The sequence below is a fragment of the Argentina silus genome (assembly GCF_951799395.1).
Source record: "Argentina silus genome assembly, chromosome: 16".
In the NCBI taxonomy this organism is placed as follows: Eukaryota; Metazoa; Chordata; class Actinopteri; order Argentiniformes; family Argentinidae; genus Argentina; species Argentina silus.
The window spans coordinates 6,070,051-6,097,550 of NC_139670.1; the positions used below are offsets into that span (position 1 = coordinate 6,070,051).

The following is a 27,500-nucleotide window of genomic DNA, read 5'->3' on the forward strand; positions in this document are numbered from 1 at the left end:
ACACGAACACACATACACAACTGCCAGACACACAGATTCACAAACGTACGCTTTACATTCACCCTCACACAAAGACACAGACACAGACACACACCACACACAGACACACACACACACACACACACAATGACTGCAGTTGTACTTGCTATAAGACGTTGTTGTTTTTAAGGCAAGACCAAAAGGGTCACAATTAACTATCTTAATGATAAACACAGTCCTCCCTGGCCCACTCTGCCGTTCTGTCTCAGCTAGTTACTTTGTCTCAGAGTTTTACACTATGCACACATTGCCCCAAAATGGCCTCACACAAGGCAACAGCCGCACCGCCAGCGCACCCGTCACTGCAGCACTACAGAGAAACAAGATACCATCACGGCTCAAAGACTCTCTCGCAGAACATCTTGGCACCCCGCCTCCTACTAGACTCCCCGGAATTCACCCCGTCCCCCTTTATCCCAAGATAGAGAGAGAGATGGAGGAAAGCAAGTGAAGAGAAATCGGAAGAGAGGAAATTAAAACAATGATAGTCTCTCTTTTTTTTTTTCTCTTTTGCTACTCAGGACCTATAACGAGCACAAACAGATAGTGGTGTATGAGATCAGATTGGTGTTTTTCTTTTCTTTTTTTTTGTGTTAAGCTTGTAAAATCCGATGAACAGGGATCAGTGATATAATTGTAAGTGAGCAGAGTTGGACAGGTTGAAATATACACAACGTCCTCTCTCTGTGTCTCTCTCTCCATCCCTCTCTCTCCCTCTCTCTGTGTCTCTCTCTCTCTCTCCCCCCCTCTCCTTCTCTCTCCCTCTCTCTGTGTCTCTCTCTCTCTCTCCCCCCTCTCCCTCTCTCTCCCTCTCTCTGTCTCTCTCTCTCTCCCCCCTCTCCCTCTCTCTCCCTCCCTCTGTGTCTCTCATCCTGCCCATCTCTCTCACCCCCCCCCTCTCTCTCTCTCTCTCTCTCTCATCCCCCTCTCTCTCTCTCCCCCTCTCTCATCCCTCCCCCCCCTCTCTCTCTCTCTCTCTCTCTCTCATCCCCCCTCTCTCTCTTTCTCTCTCTCTCCCCCCCCTCTCTCTCCCCCCTCTCTCACTCTGAAGGCAGAATATTGGAAGAGTCTTTAATCATCTTTACTGCCCACTCTGTAATCCGTACTCAGAGACTAATCCATGATCCGCTACAATGGAGACCAGCCGAATGGAACGGAGGGAAAAGAAAGAGAAAAAAGACACTTTTCTTTTCTTTTCTCTTTCATAAAACTCCCTTTGACTCTGTGATTACTTTTAGGATTTCAGACTCTGGTGTGGGATGGTGTCTGTTGTTTCTTTGTTAAAGAGAATTATTGTTACATTGGGGAGGGGGAGGTTATGTTATGTTTTCCTTTCTTATCTTTTTCTGATGATTCTGATGATGATTTTGTTCGTCTAGAATGGTGGCTCTCAAACATGTTGAAGTGACTCACGGAAAGCCTTTTTTGAAGTTTTCTGATGACCTACCAAATCAATGAAACAGTATGCCAGCCTGGAACTATTAACCAATAGGGAACCGGTTGTGGCCCCCCCTGTGGGATCTGACCTACAATGTGGGACCACTGTCCTAGATTACATATCCGCTGATTTATATTCTATTGCATAACGAGGCCCGCCACAGACTCACAGCTGATTTAACATCACACTGTGAAAAGATCTCCAGTGTATTGCCGTCCAATCATGAGAGTTTAACAGTGTTTGACTCCAACTCCCAGCATCCCCTACCTCCTTTCCCCTGTACATGTCATCTACGTTGCCCTGGAGAACAGCCTGTCAGATGCAGCAGCTGTACACACCAGGAAAGGGAGGGGGGTCAGTCGGTGTGTGTGTGTGTGTGTGTGTGTGTGTGTGTGTGTGTGTGTGTGTGTGTGGGTGTGTGTGTTTGTGTGCGTGTGCGTGTGCGTGTGCGCGTTTGCGTTTGCATTTGCGTGTGCTTGTGCTTGTGTTTGTATGTGTGTGTGTGTGTGTGTGTGTGTGTGTGTGTGTGTGTGTGTGTGTATGTGTGTTTGTGTGCGTGCATGTGTGTATGTTTGTGTGTGCGTGTGCTTGTTGAGTGGTTGATGGGAACAGCTGGCTTATTAGAGACACTGGCAAGTACTGCAGAGACGAGAGAGAGAGAGAGAGAGAGAGAGAGAGAGAGAGAGAGAGAGAGAGACACAGAGAGAGACAGAGAGAGAGAGAGAGAGAGAGAGAGAGACACAGAGAAAGACAGAGAAAAAAAGAGAGAGAGTGACCCACAAACACACACACACACACACACACACACTCACACAAAATGGGACAGTTTGGGAAGTTAACTCATTTGGTTGTTTGTCTCCTATGTCTGTCTCCTATGTTTGTTTCCTACAACCTACACTGCTGAGTTCCTAGACTCCATGTGCCTGCTCTACAGTGGCGGGGGAGGGTTGTTAGCTTTAGAGAGAGTAATGATCAGGGCCTCTGACAGCCAAGGTAGAGAGAACAGGAGCACAGAGATTTCCCATAGGCTTCTGTGACATTACTTACCTCAATTCTTCCCCTCCCTCCCTCCCTCCTTCCATCCCCTCCCCTCCCCTCCCCTCCCCTTCCTCCTCTCTGAGTCTAACCAAGGAAACTATGTGACACAAAATGGAGGGTGTTGTAACAGTGTCCCGGACACACTCGGTTCTGCCTGAGTGTGTGTGGTAATGATTTAGCTTTATCCTGGTGTGGCGAATGCGTCTCAGCCAGTTTAGCATCATCGTATTGGCGCCGTCTCAGGGGTGTGTGTGTGTGTGTGTGTGTGTGTGTGTGTGTGTGTGTGTGTGTGTGTGTGTGTGTGTGTGTGTGTGTGTGTGTGTATCGCACTGTGGTTTTTACGGAGATTGATTTTGGAGTAATTCACAGGACGGTTTTACAGGTTCAAAGCTTCCCTCTGGTCCCTCAGTGCACTCCTCCAAAAGACGGCATTGATGTTTTATCTCACAAAGAGCGGGGGAGCTGCTTGAGCTCAAAGAGAGTACAACACGCCAACAATGGTCAATGCTACAGAGACTGGGGGAGGAGGGGTAGGTGGGGGGCAGGTGGGGGAGGAGGGGTAGGCAGGGGGCAGGTGGGGGAGGGGGGGTAGGTGGGGGGCAGGTGGGGGAGGGGGGGGGTTGCAGTTGATGGAAGGGGTTGGTGTTGTTGGTGTGAGATGTACACTAGATCAACTAAACCATGTTCAGTCAAGGTATCAATGCTCATTAAGGGCTAATAGCCTCCCTGGTTTAAAGTTAATGATTTGGTATTGTCTTGCATTGGGGGGAGGGGGGGGGGGGTTATAGAGTTCAATTAGGAACGCCAAGCTCTATTATACTAAAGATCGTCTTGTCAGATCATTTTAGCCTTGTTAACCATGGAAGTTCCCAAACAATAAATGAAACTAACTCTTAACTCTTTATGCAACCCCTATCTCACCAGATCTATTTGTGCAACGGTCAGGACAGTTCACGAGTATCATCCAACACATCTTTAAACCAAGGCTAGCCCTGTTGTCAGTGCTAGCTATCGTTCATTGATAAGTACCACGACCTCCTTAGTATCAGATATCTGAAAGTGAGGACTTTCAGCTGCCAATTGACCAGCCATTGATTGACATTAGCGCTGCAGTCAACTCCATTCAATCACTAGCTACTCGCGCTAATATCGGGGATGCTACCAGGCGACCACACATCGACCCAGCATTAGCTTTGCCATTAGTGAATGTCTGCAGGGTATTGACCTGCACTCTTCCTGCTCATCTGTGTGTCTCAGTAGTCTCCACAACCCTGCAAACCCTGCACAACCCTCCACAAATGATGATGCTGCAATCAAAGTATTGTTGCTACTGTAGGTAAATACCATTTACATTACATTTTCCATTTTTGGCATTTAGCAGACGCCTTTATCCAAAGCGACTTACAACAAATACATTTGTCTAAGTAAGTGAATCATCAATCTGTCATCATAAGAAAAATAAATCTATGCTAGGACCAGGGGCCATTGGCAGTCACAACGCTAGAAGAAGGAAGACTTATTTTTTTTATTCATTTATTTACAGTAGAGGAACTTGTACAGGGGGGTAGTGGGGATGAAGAGGTCTTTAGGAGGGACAGTTAAGATGTAGCGTGAAGAGATGGGTCTTCAATCTACGGTGGAAGATAGGTAGTTACTCTGCAGTCCTGACAGCAGTGGGAAGCTCGTTCCACCAGCGGGGCGCCAGGACAGTGAAAAGCCGTGACCGGGGGCTGACCATTGCTTGCAAGTAGGGAGGGGCAGTTCCCTTTGCTGCCCGGTAGGCGAGCACCAGGGTCTTGAATCTGAGCACCAGGGTCTTGAAATACCACATAAAACACTTGGCACTAGGAGGTGAGTGTTCCAGAATGATTTGGCAGTTAGTGAGTTACTTAGTGAGTTACCATGGCTACTGATAAACACCTGATTCCACTTGATGAGTAGCTGATTGGTTGAATCAGGTGTGTTAGTACCGGACTGGACAGGAACAAAAGCCCGAACACCCGGTGGTTCTCCAGGATCAGGGTGCTGCAGCCGCGTATGCTTTGGCTATGCCGTGTCTGGCTCCACATAACTCACAGTTCCTGGCTGGGAGAATCACACAATATCAGGTAACAGGTTGAGTTGTACCACCGTGGGCCCTGTTGAAAAGGAATAGTTAATCTGAGAGTGCGATGAAATATGCTACGAGAGAAACTGGGCAGGTCCATTTGGTCCTGGTCCATCTTTGTTTGATCCTCTACAATACAAACCATTTAGAAAAGGGCATCTCACCGGTTCAAATTGCTCTTTGTGAAGGTGTTTGCGTGTGTGTGTGTGTGTGTGTGTGTGTGTGTGTGTGTGTGTGTGTGTGTGTGTGTGTGTGTGAGTGCGCGCGTATGTGTGTGTATGTGAATCACCTCACGATTCAGCAGTCTGGGAAGTCTTTTCATTCTGCATATTTTATCTCTCTCATCGGGCTTTGTTTGTCTGAGAAAAGAGATAATAAATAACTGTGAGGCTAGTGTTCAAACAAGCCCTCCAGACATGAAAGTGGAGTCCGTGGATACCACTAAAACCACAGAATAAAGAAACTCCAACATTTTTAAAGTTTCAGAGAGTCTGTTTTGTCGGCTTCCATTGTAATAATGAGTGCAGGAGTAACAGTTGTGTAAAATCATGAAGGTCTGAAATCCCCTGCCTGCAGCGGTGGCCACAGTAAAAGCTTTATTGACGTTGAGGGGTCTGAAGGTTTCCCTTCTTCCTGTGTCTCTTTTTTTCAGTCTTCCATTTTGTTTTTCTTCCATTTTGTTCGTTTCTCACCATGGTGAAGGTCTCTAATTGGTGCGTTTTCGTTATGCACCACACAAAGCTCAGCAGCATCTCTGAACTTCATCTCTTGTCCTCCATCCCTTTGCTGTCTACTGCATTTATCAAAAGCAAAGGTTATCCTGTTTGGAATTTCTATTACTTTTGTTTCCTACTCTGTCTGTTCCAGTAGGTGAGGTGAGTGAAGACTCCACAAATAAACCCTACTGTGTAAAATATACTGTTGTTCCGTTTTGTTGACTCCACAAGCCTCTACTGTGTTACTCCTCACGCAACCCAGACCAGGAGACCTGTCCTCTGCAGTGGCACACGACCCAGCCCACAACAAACAGAACCTAGAATCTAGAGAACACGCAGTCCTGGAAGAGCTACTGCTGCCTGCTGCGAAGGCCCGGAGCCAGAGATAGGGTTTTCCCCTCTCCACTATCCCCCATGGATCTGTCTTCACCACAAACAAAATAAATAAATCAAGCCCAAAGAACCCGAGAGCTGAGTGTCTGTGGGCGTCCTCTCCTGCTCTCACTCCTATTTTAAGACACATTATCAAGACTTTGGTCTTCGGAGGAGAGTCATTTTGTTTTTGCTTTTTGCTTTTTTCCTCCCTTCGTTTTCTGAAATAAGTCAGGCTCTGAGAAGCAAGAGGCAGCACAACAAAGGGAGGCGTTCCTGTATGCATTGTGTACGGTTGTGATTAAATGTTGACAAAGCTCTTTGGGTGAAGACTTGCGTACGCCAGGCTAAGCCATAATGAGTTTGCGCTCTTCGACAAGGTGTCAGCTGAATAATTTATCTGTATTTAAATGTCGCTCCCCTACACAAACTATCTGTGTATGGAGCTTGTTTCTTGATAGAGTCAAAGTATGCTAAGTATGTAAAGCTATTTTAATTAGCGATTTGTGAGGCCACTTCGACTGGCTACAGTACTTTGGCTTTGTTTTATTAGTTCCTTAGCCGCTCAGAAGTGGATACACGCACACACCCACACACACACACACACACACACACACACACACACCCACGCACACGCACACGCACACGCCCACACCCACACTCACACACACTCACACACACACACACGCACACGCACACACCCACACTCACACACACACACACACTCACTCACACTCACACTCACACTCACACACACACACACACACACACACACACACACTCACTCACACTCACTCACTACTCACACTCACACTCACACACACACACACACACACACACACACCCACACACACACTGTTAATGAGACCTGAAGAATACTCTCTCCAGCTGAATTTACCCTGTGGAAAGCTGCAAGGACAGATGGAGCAGTGAGCGTGAGGCTGTGTTCTTGCCAGGCAGGTTATGTACAATACCTCAGCCCTGTGCTAGGCTATGTCTCTCCCACACACACAGGTACATACACGTGTCCCCGCTGGTCCCCACACGATGATAAGTATCCAGACTCCAGGCATATAGTTATGTACTGCTCTGGAATCATAATCAGAATGGGAGCTGTCGGAATGGAAAGCTGTGAGTGGCCGGAGCATTCTCCAGCTAATTTAATTTAATCCTGGCCTCCCCCCCCTCCTCCCCCTCGTTTGCTCATGCTGGGTGATAGGGTGTGTTAAAGTGTTCATTTGTCACCTGCGGTGTGAGAGACATCAGGACCCCCATTTGGCGCTGGCTTGAGAATATGTCTGTGTGTGTGTGTGTGTGTGTGTGTGTGTACCTACATTTCTGTGTTTTCTAGTTTCCTTGTGTGTGTGTGTGTGTACGTGTGCGTGTGCGTGCGTGCGTGTGTGTGTGTGTACCTACATTTCTGTGTGTTTCCTAGTTTCCTTGTGTGTGTGTGTGTGTGTGCGTGCGTGCATGCATGTGTGCGTGCGCGTGCGTGTGTTTGTGCGCGCGTGCGTGTGTGTGTGCGTGTGTGTGTGTGTGTATGGATGTGTGTGTGTCGCAGCAGTAACAGATGGTGGTTCGGGAGGGGTTCCAGAGTGCCAGCTCCTACTGTGCCCCAGTGGCGTTGTCATCTCTCTGGCATGGCCCTGGTCTTAATCAGGGGCTTAACGGATGCCACTCCGCACCTGCATGCTGTCACTCAGCCAACACACTGCAGAGGCTGCTGGTGACGGAGTGTCAACACTGGGGTTTAGCCTCAGATTCTGTATAATACATTGAAATAACAGACTGATAGGTATATACTGTAGTATATACACTCACCGGCCACTTTATTAGGTACACCTTGCTAGTACCAGGTTGGACCCCCTTTTGCCTTCAGAACTGCCTTAATTCTTTGTGGCATAGATTCAACAAGGTGCTGGAAACATTCCTCAGAGATTTTGGTCCATATTGACATGATAGCATCACGCAGTTGCTGTACCTAATAAAGTGGCCAGTGAGCCAATTCTGACCCAACCATCTGAATGTTGCAGCAGAAATCAGACCAGGCAACATTTTTCCAATCTTCTATTGTCCAATTTTGGTGAGCCCATGCGAATTGTAGCCTCAGTTTCCTGTTCTTAGCTGACAGGAGTGGCACCCAGTGTGGTCTTCTGCTGCTGTAGCCCATCTGCTTCAAGGTTCAACGTGTTGTGCGTTCAGAGATGGTCTTCTGCATACCTTGGTTGTAACAAGTGGTTATTTGATTTACTGTTGCCTTTCTATCATCTCAAACCAGTCTGGCCATTCTCCTCTGACCTCTGGCATCAACAAGGCATTTTCGCCCAGAGAACTGCCGCTCGCTGGATATTTTCTCTTTTTCGGACCATTCTCTGTAAACCCTAGAGATGATTGTGCGTGAAAATCCCAGTAGATCAGCAGTTTCTGAAATACCAGACCAGCCCGTCTGGCACCAACAACCATGTCACATTCAAAGTCACTTAAATCACCTTTCTTCCCCATTCTGATGCTCGGTTTGAACTTCAGCAGGTCGTCTTGACCATGTCTACATGCCTAAATGCATTGAGTTGCTGCCATGTGATTGGCTGATTAGATATTTGCGTTAACGAGCAGTTGAACAGGTGTACCTAATAAAGTGGCCGGTGAGTGTATACTCTATATGGTATATTTATATAGAGTATTCTTTATGATATTAAATGTCTGCTTTCTGCTTCCTGTTTACTAATTGCGGTGTGTGGAGGCTGTGTGTAATGTTCAAAGGCCCTGCTCTCTCAGGCTTTGTGTTAGAAGCCAGGGCATTAAGAGCTTTCTTATTCTGAGCACACTACTCCATCAATAGCATCAAATATTTATCATGTTACCTGCCAGTCATCAAAGCTATTTGCTTCTTTTGTCTTTCGTAAGAGACGTTGTCAAAAAGGATCTCAGCACTTCTTTCAAAAGTGGGTTCTGGAAGATTCTTTTTAGTTTTTCGCTCTCTATAACCTTTCCCATCAGAATAACTTGGATCTGACTGACATCTCAACAAAACCCCGCTGAGATGATTCTCAACTGGAACCTTTGCCCAGTGTAGAATATGAATTACAATCAAGTGTTCTTAGACGGGGACGTGGCATTAAGGAAAGCTTTCTTCTCCATTTGTCCCCCGGTTCTTATATTTGATTCAAAACATGGAATCTGACGTGTTGGTTCCTTCTGTCAGCTCTCTGGGAGCTCACAAAGACAGTGATGAGCTCACAATGGCAAGGGTGTTGGAAACAGGGGCCCTGGGAGACAGAGGTGAGATGCCACCGTTTAATCAGCACACAATTAGGTTACGGGGGAGGAGACACTTGAGTCATATCCACGGTATCCAGTGGTTGAGTCAACCAACTCAGTGGTCACAGCGAGAAGAGGAAGAGGGAGGGGGGGCGAGTGGGGAAGGGGGGACGAATAGGGGGGGGGGGGGGGAGGAGAGAGGGAGGGGGGAGGGGAGAGGAGAGGGAGGGAGGAGGGGGGGGGGAGGTGGGAGGAGGAGTGGGGGGGGAGAAAGGGAGCGGATAAAGAGCTGAGGTGAGACGAGTGAGACTTGGGGAAGTAGAGAGAGAGAGAGAAAGAGAGAGAGAGGGGGGGGGGGGGTAGTGTGGAGAGAGGGATTACAGGAAAAAAGCGAAAGAGCGAGAGGGATAGAAAGAAAAAGCCAGGTGAGAGACAGAAGGATACAGAGGTACAGACCGGCAGAGCTTCTCCTCCCTCGCCATCTCATTTAAAGTATTGTATGTCATCTCTCTTTGAAGCTGCATTCTAACAGATGAGCATCTCAACATATGTACATATGTACAATCAGAGAGACAACAGACTCTGGCATCACAATGAAATAGAAAAAGAAATGCTATCTCGACAAAACATCAAAACCGCGGCGTTCCCACACTGACCCAACTGACGGAAAACATATGCTTAGTTTGATCGTTTCAATTAGGCACTCGCTCAAAAACTTGTAATGTAAGCAATTTGGATGTTTCCCTTTGCAAACCTGTTTTAAAGTAGCCCTTTGAGACATTTTAGAGAAGTACTCATACGGTATAGGAGCATGTGCTGTCAGCTCTCTGGATTTTGTGTGCTTTTTGGCTCTTCAGCGGTGGATCCACAGTGTTAGCAGGAGTACTCTTGCCGTTGAGCATCGTGGCGGCGGCAGCAGGGCCTTATTATGGAAGCCTAATAATGCTAAACACTGTGTGTAATTAATCGCTGTTCCCTTCTCTCATTGGTTTTAACAGCCATTTCATGGTTGAAACTTACACATGAGAACAGTTACTGTCTGAAGGGGATTGTGTGGATGTCTCCTGTAGTTTATGTACTCGCACACAGAGTAATACGACTTGGCAAATACCATCATAGCACGGTCTCTCTTTAAGGACCCATAAAAATCCCTCTGCTCTTATCCCCATCATAGCTTATCCTCCTTGAGTTGTTAAATGATTTTAATTTTTATTCATTTATCCCGGTTTCCTTTTGACACATTATGGTTTCCTTTTGACACACGTTATTTTAAAGGGCTCAGAAGCTTTGCGTCATATTGCTGGAAGTTATTCACAGCGCTTGCGTTGAGGAGCAGGGTGTTTTGTGGGCCTTTGAAAACTAAATAGACAATTGTTTAATTAATCAACACTATGCCACTCTTGTTCTCTCTCGTTCTCTCGTTCTCTCCCCTCTCTCTTTTATCTCTCTCTCTCTCTCTCTCTCTCTCTCTCACTCGAACCCACCCACACACCTTAATGAAAAGCAGCAATCTTGTCATATAATCAAATGCATTATGATTCCACCTTGACTATCGTGCGCCAGATGTAATCTAAAAACCTGCTAATGATTGACTAAAACATGCATGGTGTTACTCTCAGTGCGTGATGTATGTACACGTGGAAGGTCTCAATTTTCATTGAGCTTGGTATTAATTATGCTTTTGACATATTTCTACAGATAATATTTATATTACTCATATGATGTAGGATGTATTGCCCCAAACACAGCCGAGCACAGATACAGTTATTACTCACTGTCTATATAACGTCACGTTATCTATGTGTTGCAGTCTGGTAAAACATGTGGGAATCGTCCTTATTCTGCAGCAGGGTATCACAACCGTATTGATCTGTGTGTTTTCCGCTAGAATGCCACGATACTCCTATTTTCTCATTAGGAGGATGTTGTTCCAGAATATGGTGCTGTTGTGTCATGGCTGGTAATGTCAGCCCCCCAGATGGACAGCAATCTCCTTTATTACTTTTTTACCTTGGCAAAAACTATTACCTCTAATGTGATATCTCCTCTACAATCATTACGACCTGTTAAGGGAGTACCACCTCCACAGTGCAATTGGCCTTTGAGGCTCCTTCCTTTGTAGACGGCATCGCCGAACCAATTAAAAGCATGTTTAGAGCTGATGGAACAAATGGAGAGAGAGATGTTCAGTTAAAGATGAAGGGATGTAATGTTAGGTAACACATTTCTGGGAAGTTTGCAATTTGCACTTGAGAACTTGAGTCGAGGATTCTTTTGAATAGTGTTCACTTGAGGACGCCCACTAGGTGGTATGCTCTGTGTGAGTGCTTGGGCTCACCCTACAGTACATCCCCCCTCTGTCTCTTTCTCTCTCTCTGTCTATCTCATCTCTGTTACTTCTCCTGTGTGCTTTGAGGATTATCTCCCTCCTCCTATCTTCTCTCCACCACCCACCTAATGTTCTGTCCACCTCAGCAGGTATCTCAACACTGTATGTTGAGAGATCACACACACACACACACACACACACACACACACACACACACACACACACACACACAAACTCCTGCCTATGGGTACAAACACCTACTGCACTGCTGGTTGTTGTGTTCTCCTGTTATGTTGTGTTCCCCCATGAGAGCAGTCACATGTTGCCTTCTTTCTATGAGAACACAGAAATGTCAGTTACCAAGACATCACACCTGGAATATCGTCTGATAGTTTGATTTAGTTGCTACAGTAGATAGAACTTCAGTTCCAATAACACACCATGTTGAAGTCTATGTCACGCTGTGTTCTGAGTCACTTTATATTATGCCTGAAGACAAGCGCTTGTCTGAAGTGACAGAACGTGTCCAATAGCCAGATATATATATATATATGTGTGTGTGTGTGTGTGTGTGTGTGTGTGTGTGTGTGTGTGTAGGTGTGTGTGTGTGTGTGTGTGTGTGTGTGTGTGTGTGTGTGTGTGTGTGTGTGTGTCTGTGTGTGTGTGTCTGTGTGTGTTTGTATCCATGTGTTTTATTTTAATATCAGCATGATATCTCGATAGAGAGCCTAAGCCCCCTAAAGTCCCCCAAAGCCCCCCAAAACCCTCTTCAAAGCCATATGGGCATAAAAAGGCTGGTCTCCATGGCGATAAGATACGTTATTAGTTATACAGGCGTTAAAATTGTCAAGTTAAGAAATTAAAGTGCAGCAAAGCATTTACTCATGTTATTTTGAATTCATTAATACTAATAAACTCTGTGATGCGGGGTACTTTTGATGTTATGACTTGTTTTTCCATGAGGCTTTGGGTAAGCGTAAGGGTGCATCCTAACAGCCTAGAGTAGCTTCCTCTCTTTATCCCTCCAACCCTGATATGGAAGCAATAGACAGTTAAGATCAGATCAGGTTTCTGGTAGACCTACACCATGTTGCTGTCACATACATTAGGTCAGTGCAGATCAAGGAGAGGAGACAAGTGAAGGAGACGAGGGAGCCACTTGATGCTATTGAGATGCCGCCACTGATGTGCTCACAAACACAGAAGGTGCCAGATCATTCATATCCTTAGGGACAAGTTATAGAGACAGGACTCGTTCTTGAAGGAAAACTTCATCAGGAGAGAATCCAGATAAGCTTAACAGATTAGTGCTTTATCTCATCAAACACTATTGAACGTGTTAATCACTCGATCGAACACGCCCGCTGTCTTTCATTTTCCATTAGGGGAGTTCCTTTTATAATCGCCATAGGAACCATAGGAAACTGAGGAGAAAATAAAAAGATCTAGAAATCATAAGGATGTTTTCTTTGCTCCCATCCTTTTCCTCTCCCCCGGTCTAACCACACTTCACTACCCTCGCCTCCGCCTCCAGCCTCCAGCCAGTTATCCTGCCAGGTGCAATCAGCCATAAGAACAGATATTGGATAAAACTGTCATTCTCAACTCTGTGTGCGATGTATGCACTGTACTCCATTCAAGTGTAACATTGGATAGAATAAGTCCAAAAAAGCACTTGGCATGCGATCCCTTCACGCTATAACACGGAGCTGTTATAATTATATTTGCGCGGCGTAATCCTACAGTATGTCTTTGCATTGCTGCATAACTATATCGGATTATCCTTCACTTCCTTCCAGTACTGCGCTGGTGTTTTAATGTTTAATGCAGTGAAAGCCACACAATAACAAACTCCTCTTTTCAACCTCTACCTCATTAATAATTGTGAGTGAGGAGGATTGTTTCGGGGGTTCTGAGATTCCTCTGCCTCTTCAGGGGCCCGGTAGGCCCCCCGAGGTAACTGTCCACGTAGGTAAACCTCCCAGTACCACCTCAGTCTCTGCTATACACCTTTTTCGCCTTTGGCACTTGATTCAAAGCACCCTCTCTCTCTGTGGTCTCTGGTGATTCCCAGCCGTGTACAAACTCTCTTTCTCGCTCTCTCTCTTTCTCTCTCTCTCTCTATCCCCTTTCAAATCATTGATTTTTTTAGAGGTTCTATAAAATATTTACAATGTGTGGGCAGAGTTCTTTCTCTGCGAATTTGGAGGTGGAAAATAATTTTTAAGGCAAATGGTGAAAGGAATGGGAGAGAGAGAGAGAACCATAGAGAGAGAGAGAGAGAGAGAGAGAGAGAGAGAGAAGAAAGCGTAACATGAGAGGTACAGAAGCCCTCCTCAAGTTGTGCCTAGAATATCAATGCTACACTTTGAAACTACTCCTGAATATAAATAAATAAACACATCAACTGATAAAGATCGTTATTCAGTACTCTTGTATCGCCGCATTTCCCCTTAAAACCTCAGATCCAATCGATTGTGAGCTGATTCAGACTGTCTCAGCCTTTGAAGGCGTACTCCTCTTTTGTTTTTATCTTCCTCCCCGCTCATTCCAGATACTCTTTTCGTATTTGAATGGCTGCAGCCTCAAGAACACATTGCCTGTCTTACTTAGACGCCTTAGTGTTTAATTGAATCAAGGCCTTGAGACTATTACTCTGTGGATCACAGAATCGCCTCAGAATGATGTACAATGAGGTATTGATTAATGGAGCAACAACAACACAAGGGAGTGGCACCCCCCTTTGGGGTAAGCTACAGTAGATGATTGGGGTGTAAGACCAATAAGATCAGAGGGTTTTTGGTTCAAGTCACTGCTGTCCCATAGAGTTGGGGGGCTAATTTAGCAGTGATATATGGGTGTTGGGCTGAATTCGAACCTGCAACCCTGACAGTCCATTACACCAAGAGGTCCTATCCTCTGAATGCAACCCCAGGTGTTTACCACGGATGTTTCTGTATAACATTTCTCACGGCTGTTCCTTATTCCATTCTCAGGTGGGAGGGACCATGTACAACACAGGCCGTCACGTCTCTCTGCGATTGGACAAGGAGCACCTGGTGAACATCTCTGGTGGACCAATGACATACAGCCAGCGTCTGGAGGAGATCCGGCTTCACTTTGGCAGCGAGGACGGCCAGGGGTCTGAACACCTGCTGAACGGACAGGCCTTCTCTGGAGAGGTGAGGCACCAGGGGCTTGTTCAGGGGGGTCAGATCTCTATGAGTACACATCACATCACTATGCCACATTGACATTTACATTTACATTTATGGCATTTAGCAGACGCCTTTATCCAAAGCGACTTACAACAAATACATTTGTTTAAGTAAGTGAATCATCTATCCAACAGTCATCATAAGACAAAGTAATCAAATGCTCATACCAGGGGCCATTGGCAGTCGTAATGCCAGAAGCCTTTATTTATTTATTTATTTTTAACCTTTATTTTTTTTATTAACAGGAGAGAACTTGTACAGGGGGGTAGTGGGGGTGAAGAGGTCTCTAGGGTATGGGGTAGGGTTAGTACAGGGGGGGTAGTAGGGGTGAAGAAGTCTTTAGGAGGGACTGTTAAGATGTAGCCTGAAGAGAGGGGTTTTCAATCTACGGCGGAAGATCGGTAGTGACTCTGCAGTCCTGACAGTGGGGGGAAGCTCATTCCACCAGCGGGGCGCCAGGACAGCGAAAAGCCGTGACCGAGTGGCGCGGCCGCTGCATCCACATAGAGGTGGCGGTGCCAGGCAGGCAGCTGAGGTGGAAGAGTGGAGTGATCGTGCAGGGGTTTGGGGGCTAACCATTGCTTGCAAGTAGGAAGGGGCTGTTCCCTTTGCCGCCCGGTAGGCGAGCACCAGGGTCTTGAATCTGATGCCAAACGTCATTTTCAGTAAGATATTGGCTGATTTCCAAACCATTTCTATGTCTAGTCCTGCTAATGCACTTATTGCATTACCCTTTTGATTCGATAATTGAAATGTCCTTTTAGCATTGAGGTTATGCTGGGTTTTACCACATCCAAAATGCATATGAGAATGACGATCTAGCAGGCAGGGGTATCTCAATTATCTGTGTGTTGAAGAGTCAAACCATTAGCTGATGTGGCCTTGATCATTTAGCACAGTCATGAGTCACTCACAGTGCTGCCTTCCACCGTCGCAGTAATACGAATAACCAATTTGTATGGTAACACAATAATTGCGGTCTTGACAGGCAAATTCATTGTAATTAATGATAATCATTTATTTTCCCCCCGGCGGCTGCTCCATTCAAATGATAATAAAACAACTGTTTAGAGTCCATTGGGGCTTCGTGGGCTGTGACCCAAGCAAGGGAGGTTGGCTTCCTCTGTTTATTGTACGTTGCCACAGTGTCTTCACAGCTCCGAGGCTTTGTTTTGATTTCATCTCTGTTTGGTCAACGTTGTGTTTTATATGTTGTTGCTGTTTGGCGCCAGTGCGGAGGGCTCTGGAGAGACTTCGTAGAGAGGCGTTTCGGCTTTGTGATCAGAAGAGACGCAATGTACTCTCCTCGAAGTGTTGCTGCACACAGCGAGGGAAGGGCACACGGTGGAGAAGACATGATATGGAGGCTTTAGTGCACTGTAGTGGAGGTTATAGTATACATCATTGGAGGCTGGCGGAGGTAGAAATCGGAGGACGGGCTCATTGCAATGGAGGGAATGGGATAAGAAATGGTATCCAACACACGTGCCAGCCTCCCCTGGTATACAGTATAGTTATACATGCATACATACTGTACATATATGAATCTTTTTTTAATTAAAGAGTTAGCCGTCTTAATTCTCTGGAATGGTAGGAAGGCAGCAGAGGGTGTAACACTCTTTAAATTAAACCTCGGAGTGAGACATGCAGCACAGCCACTAAGGGCCAGAGAGGAAGGCTGCACACAGCTCTCCATATCGTTCTCCTGTTTGACGTGTGCTCCAAGCTCGACGAAATAGCTTCGGTCCAAAGACGACCCCGTCCATCTTCCCCGTCCCTTTTGGAACCAAACCAATGACTTCAGGCTTCAGTGTTTCCAAATGGAACTGCGGAGAATTCTTGTTCTTCCTGCAAATGAGTGGTGGCTGTGCATGCCCTTGAAATGAGAACAAAGAGAAAATATTACAACTTAAAAAGCAAAACATCCCTCTGAAATAGCAGCCTGTGGGGAGGGAGGGGGTGGAGAGGGACGGGGGGAAATCGGGGGGGGGGGGGGGGCGGGGGGGCATCACATTTATAGCATTAGCTCTCCAAAGCAGAGGTGTTAGAACTTTCTTTGTATCTTATAATTCTCGTCTCCCTTTCTTCCTCACATTTGTTTCCAACTCTGTAAAGATTGTGTTTCACTGATGCCGTTGGAGGTTTTCTTTGCACTCGACGGGTGTCAGCCTATCTGTCTCCAGCATCAGAACACCTCCGGGTTAATGAATGCACAGCGTGTTCGGTTCTGCTCCCATAGAGCAGATTCACAGCCCGATCCGAAAATGAAACACCTTGGACTTAATAAGTGTTAACATATTCCAGGTATTATTCTGAGCCTCTTATTTTTGCTAAGCCCAAGGCCTTTGTTTTTCCCCCTCTCCTGCAAGGTGTGGTGTAGGAACCTATAATCTGTAAAGAGATGATATAAATCAGGCTGACACGTCGGACTGGCCATACGGAACCGGCTGAGGCGTTGTTGGAGTGTGACATAGGCCCTCTCATTCATCAAGCGCAAGATGCATCGATGAAGTCTCATGCCGCAAAATTAGCTGCAAATAAAGTATAGATCAAGGCAGTCAAATTGCTTCAGTTTTTTTGTTTTAGCCCATCGTAATGCCTTTAGAAGTCTTTTTGACTGAGAGATCGTGTTATATTTCAGTTCAGACTTTAACCATTTTCGGGACAAATGTTGTCTTGTTTTTGCTACGAATGAATACTCCAATACCCTGTAAATGAAGGGAACACCGAGTTATAACGGGAGACAGTTTAGTACGACGTAACAAAACGAAACAACAACAACCTCTGCTGCAGATTTTTAATCTTCCCTTTATCTTCTTCGTTGGTTCCTAATTATCACCGCTCACAAAATTTCCTTCGGCAGTGCTAAGTTAGCACAGAGGTAAATCTGCTCATTAAAATCACATTTCACGTTCTGATTGATGGAGGGGGAAAAAACATGGGCAGTTATATGCACAATGTGAATAAAAACAGGCGAGATGGAAAATGAGAGTGAGACAATTCCATCAAGCTCATTACTGTTCCTGACGTTTAGAAATTTCTTCACTTACTCCTGCAATACCTTCCTCTTCATTTAGAACTTCTTTTATTTGTACTTTTCTCGCTGAACATGTTGCACGTATCGCTTTAACATCTCTGCTGAGTGATTTAGAGAGAGACGAAAAAGAAGCAAGGAGAGAGAGAGAGAGAGGGGAGAGAGGGAGAGAGAGAGAGAGAGAGGGAGAGAGGGAGAGAGAGAGGGACAAAGAGATAGAGAGAGAGAGAGAGGGAGAGAGAGAGAGAGAGAGAGAGAGAGAGAGAGAGAGGGAGAGAGAGAGAGAGAGAGAGAGAGAGAGGGACAGAGAGGGACCCAGACTGGCGATTATGTTCAGTGGCCCTTCCATGCCTCCTTCCCCTGCTCTCTGAATGTAATCAGAGCCTGATTGCCCTGTGCAGCGCGGCGCTTGTCTGTGTGTTAGCTTTATGAGAACACGCTCCAATTCATCCAAAGGAAGAGGGAGTCAGTTCCAGCCCAGCGCTTTTCACTCTCCCTGTTAGCACTGTCCACCTCTCTTCCGCTATCGACTTGCTGTCTTCATATTTCCCCAACCCGAGCCGGGCCAGCCATCACGCCATAAAGAGGCTGTCACAGGCCCACTCTAGAGAGCACTGTCTGGGCACGCAACACTGACACCTCCTCCTCTCTCTGTCTCTCTGTTTCAGTCTCGCTCTCTCTCTCTCTCTTCCTCTCTCTCTCTCTCTCTCTCTCCTCGCTCTCGCTCTCTCTCTCTCTCTTTCTCTCTCTCTTCCTCTCTCTCTCTCTCTCTCTCTCTCTCTCTCTCTCTCGCTCTCTCTCTCTCTCTTCCTCTCTCTCTCTCTCTTCCTCTCTCTCTCACTCGTTCTCTCTCGCTCTCTCTCGCTGTCTCTCGCTGGCTAGTCAACACTGACACCTCCTCCTCTCTCTCTGTTTCAGTCTCTCTTTCTCTCTCTCTCTCTGTTTCAGTCTTTCTCTCTCTCTCTCTCTCTCTCTCTCTGTTTCAGTCTCTCTCTTTCTCTCTCTCTCTCTGTTTCAGTCTCTCTCTCTCTCTCTCTCTCTCTCTCAATTCAATTGAATTCAATTGGCTTTACTAGCTTTACATTACCAAAGCATCAAAAACAATCATAAAATAAAAAGGTAAAAACGATCAGAAAGTAAAGGCAAATATTAAAAGGCTAATAAGGGAAATAACACAAAACAAACAATAAACAGTTTATGCTATACTGCAAAGTTTATGGTCCACTGGCTGTCCTTAGGATGTGGCACGAAGTCAAAAATGTGGCTGCTAGGATTTCACATTTGGGTATTTCGCCCAGTAAATATGATTTCTCTCTCTCTCTCTCTCTCTCTCTCTCTCTCTCTCTCTCTCTCTCTCTCTCTCTCTCTCTCTCTCTCTCTCTCTCTCTCCATTGGCGTTTCCACAGTCAGCAGCCCGTGCACCTCCAGCCTCATGGGATTTAGAGTAGCAGAGCAATGTTTACGTGACTCTGAGATGAGGGAAGGATTGGAACTCTGGAAGGAACTCATTGTTTTGTGAGCGTGTACAGAAGGTGACCAAGGTGCTCCCGTATCCTGTCTGTCTAGTATCTCTCTCATTGCCTCTTTAGCCGCTCTCCTCCGACTCCTCTGTCTCTCTGTTGTGTTTGGCAGCCTCTGTAAGTTCTCTCGTGGCTCACCCAGGCTCTAGCTTTGCAAAAACTTGCTGCAATTGACTGCTGAGGGGGTTTGGGAGCCGTGCTGGCTGCCTCTGCCTCTCACCTAAAAATCTAATCAAATCAACACTGGCCCTAATCACTTCCTCTCTCCTGATTATGTTTACAGAAGAGCTGTCGCTCTGCGGTTCCCCGTTTGAGTATTTCATAATTACTGCCCTCCACACACACATACCTCCCACCCTCATGCTAGGGGAACAGAATGTGAGGCAGAGGGATAAAATATCTGGAAAGATATGAACAGATCTGACGTTTCAATACCTCGTAACCAGGTTAGGATGGTAGAGAACGGTGGAGTCTGAAGTTCAGAAACAGTAGCTGTGGTAGTAGATATGTTTAGACTTCTAAACAGAAAGAACATTCTGCCGTACTGCAGTGCTGAAGGCTCTTTGCAAACCTGTTTATAGACCAAATTTAGTACGAGGGTTAGTAATAATAACAACGCAAAATATATTTTGTTCGGGAACTTTTCCGCAGCTCATGTGGGTTTTATAGCACACTTCAAGTGTCGCTCCTGGTAAAATAGTGTGGGCTTTTTTCGATAGTTGTTATTTCACGGGTCACAAAAGTGGGCCATTTCCAGCCCACATATAAATACAGCATCATTAAGAACGTCAAAATGTACAACTATGGAAGTGTTAGTCACACTTAAGGTGACACCTACGTCAATATGACTCAATAGCGTGCGTACTGTAAGCTGCTTATCACTGAAACAATGTTGTTAAGACTCATCGATCCTTCAATCCAGGACCTGGACGAATCCCTAGTACAGAGTGTGCAGGTGTTCAACTGTTCATCACAACAGATTCAGTCCATCAACTGTTCATCACAACCTTGATTATCTGAGTTCTACAGTATGTGCTAGTGCACAGCTGGAACAAAAGCCTGCACACCCTGCAGTCCTCTGGGAAACAGGGTTACTGACCCCAGTCATAATACACTGTATTGCATCCACTGAATGATGTTATTTTCCTGTAATTCTTTTGTCTCCAGGTTCAACTTATTCACTACAACCACGAGCTGTACACAAACTACACAGAGGCAGCCAAGAGCCCCAATGGATTGGTGATAGTGTCTATATTCATGAAGGTGAGTATCCACCTCCATGTTGTATTCAGTGTTATCCTTAGTACACTAGGTACACAGGTTCAAACTACAATGAGAGTGTGAGTGTATAGTTTCAATGAGCTTTTAGCTCTTTGTAAGTGTATATGGCCTTTTGACTTGGCATTCAGTCGCATTGCATCACACCTCAACAACAGTGGGCAGATTGACAGCATGATTACCTGTGTTTGTGTTAGCCCCATATTGGTAATCCTTTGTGCCCGGCTTCAAATTATCCTTTGTATTGAAGGTCACACAGCCGTCCCTCTGAAAGCAGATAGATAAATGAAAGTCAAGAACTTGCATCTCAAGAACAATTAGTGAGCCAATTATCTGAGAGAAGCGAAACAATGTGTTCCTTGTCTGTTTGTCAGAGCTGAAGTGTGAGGTCCTGAAATAGTTCTCCAGGCTCTCTCTGTAGCTTGGCCTTCTTGAGCAAAGCTCTGAAAGACTATGGTGTCCCTAGCACTGTACGTGCTAAAGAAGTAAAGTTCAGGCGCTAGCTGCTAATTATCTCCCCAATGTCAATGGCACTGTCAGTCAAACTGGAGGACATAGTGACCCGGGTTAATGCTATTCTCCTCCTGTTCAACCACTTGAAGAGTGTGGGTGATAGGAGAGTGTCTGTGGCACAGTATGTTCCTGGCCCGAGGAGCTCTGGCCTTACCAGTGCTGCCTTCTGTACCTGCTGAATCACATTCAGTCCCTTTTCTCATTCCACGATAAGCCTACTGTAGATACATGGCCATTTAGCAGATGTTTTTTTATCTTAAGAGTCTACAGTTTGTGTACATGCTTTAATGTACACTCACTGAACACTTTATTAGGAACACCTGTACACCTTCTCATAGTGGAGGTGGTGTAATGGTGTGGGGAATGTTTTCTTGGCACACTTTGGGGCCTGTTAATTATGTTAATTAATGTTAAGCACTTGAATGCCACAGCCTATTTGAGTGTTGTTGCTGACCATCTTGTAATGGCTACTTCCAGCATGATAATGCACCATGTCACAAAGCAAAAGTCATCTCAAACTGGTTTCATGAACATGACAATGAGTTCAGTGTTCTTCAGTGGCCTTCCCAGTCACCTTTGGGATGTGGTAGAATGGGAGGTTCACAGCTTGAAAGTGCACCTGAAAAATCTGTAGGAATTGCGTGATGCAATCATGTCATCATGGACCAGAATCTCAAAAGAATGTTTCCAACATCTTGTGGAATCAATGCCACGAAGAATTGAGGCTGTTTTGAGAGCAAAGGGAGGCCCTACCCAGTATTAGTATAGTGTTCTAATAAAGGGAGGCCCTACCCAGTATTAATAGTGTTCCTAATAAAGTGTTTGGAGAGTGTACATTTAGTGTGTGGCCTCATGGCAGAAATGAACTCGCAACCATGGTGTTGCTGTAATACTAAGCTAAACTAAACTAAGTATCACATCTGAGATATGGTCATCCTTAGATGATGTTGTTCTTCAGCCGTATCACAGATACATGTGAAACAGAGTTGAGAAGATTGGGTGGCCATTTTGAGTTCCTGTGAAATTCCATTTGGTCTTGGAATAGCATAGCGCCCACACACTCACAGACACCACACACCGTCATGGATGGAGAAGTAAGCAATTTAAATGACTGTGTTAAAGAAGATCCTACACAACTAACCTTTCATCTACTTCAATTCCTCTCTGCATTGTTCTCACTGAGCATGCCTGTAAACTCCAACTGTCTTTTGTTTGAAGTAGCTTCTTAACTACTACCATTACAGCAGCAGTAGTTAGCTAGTACTGAAGTAGCTTGTTTAACTACTGTATCTTTCTGACGAGTCCCATCTCATCGTTATCTCAATTAGTGTTGGTGTCCTTCACCAACACAGAGGAACATTTTTCTCAGAATTGTGTGACTCATGTTTTCCCAGTACCTGCATATCTACCTTATAGCACTTCATATCTGCAGGCACACACTGTGATGCCCTTCAATTACTCAGACTGCCAGGAAGGTCCCCCTCTGGGTCCAAGTGGTATTAGCTGGCATAGGATAGCATTGGAAATGGCAATAGAAGGCTGGAACTGTGTGAGAAGCAGACACACAACGGTGGAGGTCATTGTCAGACATTGTAAATGGAATGAGGTTTTCAGTCACATTCAGTTTCTAGTGTGTGAATAGCATTGCTTTTTCTTGCTTGATTGGAAGTAGAAAAGAAGAAAAAAAACACTTTAATCTGTACAGTAATTGACAGAATGAGGAGTGTGTTCAAGGTGTGTTGCCTCACCATATGTCAAATCAACATCTCAACTGTTCTTCTCTGGATTTCTACCTCACACATAAAAGAACTCTCCCTAATTACTTCCTGGATAAAAAAAAAAGAAAGAAAAAATGCCGGCAGCACATCTCAGAGAGAGATAGAGGGAGAGAGGAGAGACAGGGGGAGAGAGAGGGGAGAGAGAGAGAGGGGACAGGGGAGAGAGAGTGGGGGAGAGAGGAGAGAGAGAGAGAGATAGGGGGAGAGGGGAGAGAGAGAGAGAGAGAGAGAGAGGGGAGAGAGAGGGGAGAGAGAGAGAGTGGGGGAGAGAGGAGAGAGAGAGAGATAGGGAGAGAGGGGAGAGAGAGAGAGAAAAAGAGAGAGGGAGAGAGATAGTGAGTGTTAGTGCCTCGTGTAAGGACGCCTGCCTCAAGAGAAGGTCAAAGAGGAAGTAATTTGAGTTCTTGCGACGAGGGACATACATCTCTTTTTAATCACTTTGCCCGCAAGACGTCTTGCCAATTAAGAGTTGTGAAAAGTGCATATGGAGGACTAAGCAGGTGGCTCCCAGGGAGTGTGCAGTGCAGCCGGAGCTGTGAGAGTGTTTCAGGCCCACTCTGGGCACCTGAGTCCTTAGATAACTATAACAACAGGACCGCGTCAAAACAGAACAAGCTCTTAAGAGTGTCTCTCTGGTGTTCAGGTCTGTTCTATTATGCTGGTTGTTAAAGGAGGGAAACTCCTTAGGACACCTTCATGGGGCCGAATCCCATCTTCTGGCCTACAACTCATTCCTTGCATAACTCATGCATTGGTGCTTTTGATGCATTTGCTCAAAAGGTTCAAGTTAGGGACGTTTTAGGGTTTAGCTCTTACAAACTTCAAGAAAGACAGTAGAAGAACTGGTGTCATACTGTACAATAAATGTATTTTTGGTCATTTTGATATGATTTCACTTATTGTGCTGTGTCTTGCTGGGTTTAAATCTGTTTCTCTCCCAATTGTATTCCAGATAGCTGAGACTTCAAATTCATTCCTGAATCGAATGTTGAACAGAGACACCATCACAAGAATAACGTATAAAAGTAAGTCAAAATGCACTCATATACCTTAAAGTGGCAATCAAAAATTGGTCAAATACGTTTTGGGACTTTTAAATTAATGATATATAGCAATTGATTCTTGAAGAATTTAACTTATAAGTGCCTCATGAGCTTAGATCTGTTTTACCCCAGATTATTAGATCTGTTTGACCCAAATTATAAGATTGTTTTCCTCCATTGTTTTTAAACAATGCAATGGTTTACACTGTATAGGTTAAAAAACATGGTTAAAACTATAATTTTGATCTCATGGATGGTCAGTCACTGCATCCATAGCTCTGGCTATGAAATTGAGAGTGGTTACATTTCTCCAGCCCCATCCTTCAGATGGTGGCGGGGAGTGGCGGGGAGTCCGGCTTGTTATTGTTTGAATACAGGTAAAGCAACAACATAATTGATTCCAACACGCTGCCTTCACAATGTCTTACAGAAGCAAAATAACCAGTTTCCCATTAATTTATTCAAAACTAAATTACCAAGCTATGCGTGACGAATTTATTTAAAAAACGATTATCAACAATTATGTGAGATTTGCTCAACATCGTTTTGTCTCTAAGAAGCAGTCAGCAGTCGACATCCCTCCTCTAGAGGGTTCCCAGCCTGAGACAGGCGGCCATATTGGAGAGGCAACCTCGCTGCAGAGATCGCCCGGGGCCACGGTGAAAAAAGAGCCAGATTAATTGGATTAATGATGAGGGAGCAAATTAGATCCTATATAAAGGCAGTGGTCCCTTGTGTTTGGGAGGGATCTCTGAGATGTCAGTGGGATTCCAGGGGGTTTGATAAGAGGAGAGGGAGGGTTGATGGAGCTAGAGAGAGGCGTGGGCCCTGACAGCTGTCAGAACTCCCTCATACACGCACGCACACACACACACACACACACACACACACACACACACACACACACACACACACACGCACACACACACATACACACCGCCCCCTTACCCCAAGAGGCCTACGGCATACCTTTCTCATAGCCAGCAACACTGCAAGCCTAGTGCATGTATTTTTAGAACCCCAAGCACACACACATGCACACACATGCACACACATGCACACACACACACACACACACACACACACACACACACACACACACACACATGCACACACACACACACACACACACACACACACACACACACACACACATACCCGCAAACACACCATCCAAAAATAATGATTTATGCCAGCCTGGCTATCAAAGATACCTGATATGTGTGCTGGAATTCCAGGGTTGCAATATAGGTTTTTTTTGCGTGTTGGTAATGCTGTCATAAAGATGATTGATTTTTAGCGGGTTATGGATTTGTTATTTGTTTGTCTTACCTTAAGGCTATCTCCCTTACCTTTGGGGCAGGAGCTGGTTAATGTGTTGATGTTTGCAGTGCAGTCTGGCTATGCACCATGAATGTGAATGCTGTACTCACCGGCAGTCTGCATTAGCATAGCGGGAGCACCTACGTCCACCTTATCACAATAAGCAAAGTGCGCCTGCCACCCATTTGTCAACAGCAGCCCAACCCAATGACAAGTTATTGAGAGCGTGCTACTAGAGCGTGCTACTAGAGTGTGCTACTAGAGAGTGGAGAGAGACAGAGAGAGAGATGCAGTCGTTCTAATTACAGCCTTGACAAGGGAAGTACTTTGCATAAAAGGGGTTTGCGTTGCAATACCAACCGACCTGTCAAACAGGGAAAGGGGCTAAATATGAAACAAGCATTTGGCAAAGCTATTACTGCGTATGTAAGTGATGAACGCACTTCTGCTTAGAGCGGAGGTGATAATACGTCTTGACATGAGGAAAGGGAAATATGTCACGTTGCAAGAACAATATGCGCGGTATACTCTCTGAGCTGTGAGTCTTTCAACTGAAGTTACAGTATTAGACAGAGGACATTGCATCCTATGTATAATGAATGCAGGCCTGCTGACAGGACATTGCCAGATGTCATCTCTCTAATCCACCCTTGCCATCTCTTTTCCCAGATGATGCATATTTATTGACGGGCCTGAACATTGAGGAGATCTACCCAGACACCTCGAGTTTTATCACCTACGACGGATCAATGACTATCCCACCGTGCTTTGAGACAGCTACATGGATCCTGATGAACAAGCCGGTGTATATCACACGGATGCAGGTGGGTGTCAACGCCAGTTCACTTAGTTGTCTGAACAGGGCCTTTTTCTCCACATGGATTCCTGTTATTATCAGTTATTATTAATGTGTTAAAAGGTGTGTTACAACCCAGCTCGTTAGGGGTAAGGGAGGCAACATAGAACCAGATGGATTGGTAAATGATTGGTAAATTAAAGTTATTTTATTTACAAGGAACTTAGAAAGTCTTTTTTTTAAGGTAAAAACGGTAACAATGCAAGAGGCAAAACTACAAAGGAAAAAGGGCCTGCGGGTGCTGTTCAAATCAAACAAACAAATAGAACCAAAAGAGAGCTCTTAAAAGGCGAGCTAGAACTGAACTATCTTTGTTTAAACAAAACCAAAGCGAAAATAAAACCTCACTGTCCTACTACAACTTAAATACATTCAAAACAGCCACCTCTGCTCCTCGTGAGTCTAAACAAAAGAATCTGCCACATGTGGGTGAAAATCAGTAAAACAGAACTATACCTGGCCCAGTTTTCTAAACAATAAGCTAGTGCCTTGTTCACAATACACAACACGAACTGAATCATCTAACATAGGATGTCTACTAACAAAGTCCCAGAAGGGAACTGTTCAACAATACACAGCCCCCTGACTGACAAGCTGTCCAAACTATGGCCAGATATACAGTATTTGTTCTTCCATGAACGTTTCTACATGACAATTGTCAGTTAAATTTGTGAGCATCATTGCATTGCATGGAACTGTTTCTGTGAGAAACTGTCTATTCTCTTACTGACGACTTCCTGTCCTCTGTTCTCCCTTCGTCCCATCTCCTCCTCCTGTCTCCTCTCTTATCTCCTCCCCTCCTCCCATCTCCTCCCCTCCTCCTGTCTCCTCTCGTATCTCCTCTCCTCCCCCCTCTCCTCCCCTCCTCCCGTCTCCTCTCCTCCTCCTCTCATCTCTCTCCGGTCCAGATGCACTCCCTGCGCCTGCTGAGTCAGAATCAGCCGTCCCAGATATTCCTGAGCATGAGTGACAACGTTCGCCCGGTCCAACCGCTCAACAACCGCTGCATCCGCACCAACATTAACTTCAGCATGCAGGGCAAGGACTGCCCCAACAACAGGGCCCAGAAGCTCCAGTACCGAGGTAAAACACTGCTCTCCACACCCTCCGCCATCTTGTTTTTACTACTAGTTACCCTCATTACCGTGTTAGATACTAATAGCCCAGTTTTAATGAGCATTTATGGACAAATCCATCAACAATGACTTTGTGTGAGTTAGTTGTATTGAATGCATGTGACTTAGTGTGACTTTGTTAGCTAGGGACATTACAGTGTTGGTATCTATCTACACCTTCACCTGATACAGGTGTACATACTGTACCTCTATGTGGTGTATCATAGCCCCTATGTCTAATGTTATCACTGACAACGTGGGGCTGATTTAGTTAAGTCACTACCAATGCCCTGCTTGGACCAAATAAGACTAAGGTCAAATGTGATTATTCCATATTACAATGTAAGAGGAGAGAGGATGAATACTCCAGTATGAGTTCAACTTCCGTCCTCAAGCCAGACAACTCTAGCCTCGTATTTCTCTATCACCAGCAGTACAAGGTGGACAGCAGACCATAACAACAGTTTGTTAGTGACTGATGGGGTGCTGTCTGCCTCCGTCTCTGCCTTATCCACACTGTGATGT

General features: G+C 45.4%; 1 protein-coding gene across 1 annotated transcript in view; it reads left to right on the plus strand.

Annotated features, from left to right (window-relative positions):
- ca10a (carbonic anhydrase Xa) overlaps window positions 1-27,500 on the plus strand; it is a gene marked incomplete at its 3' end in the record, with an annotated part of 87,377 nt that overhangs the window by 58,685 nt on the left and 1,192 nt on the right. The window contains exons 4-8 of the mRNA XM_083688077.1: window positions 14,294-14,479; window positions 20,237-20,332; window positions 23,591-23,663; window positions 25,674-25,828; window positions 26,769-26,943. Of these exons, the coding sequence (XP_083544203.1) occupies window positions 14,294-14,479; window positions 20,237-20,332; window positions 23,591-23,663; window positions 25,674-25,828; window positions 26,769-26,943 (685 nt within the window). The remainder of the gene's footprint in view (window positions 1-14,293; window positions 14,480-20,236; window positions 20,333-23,590; window positions 23,664-25,673; window positions 25,829-26,768; window positions 26,944-27,500) is intronic.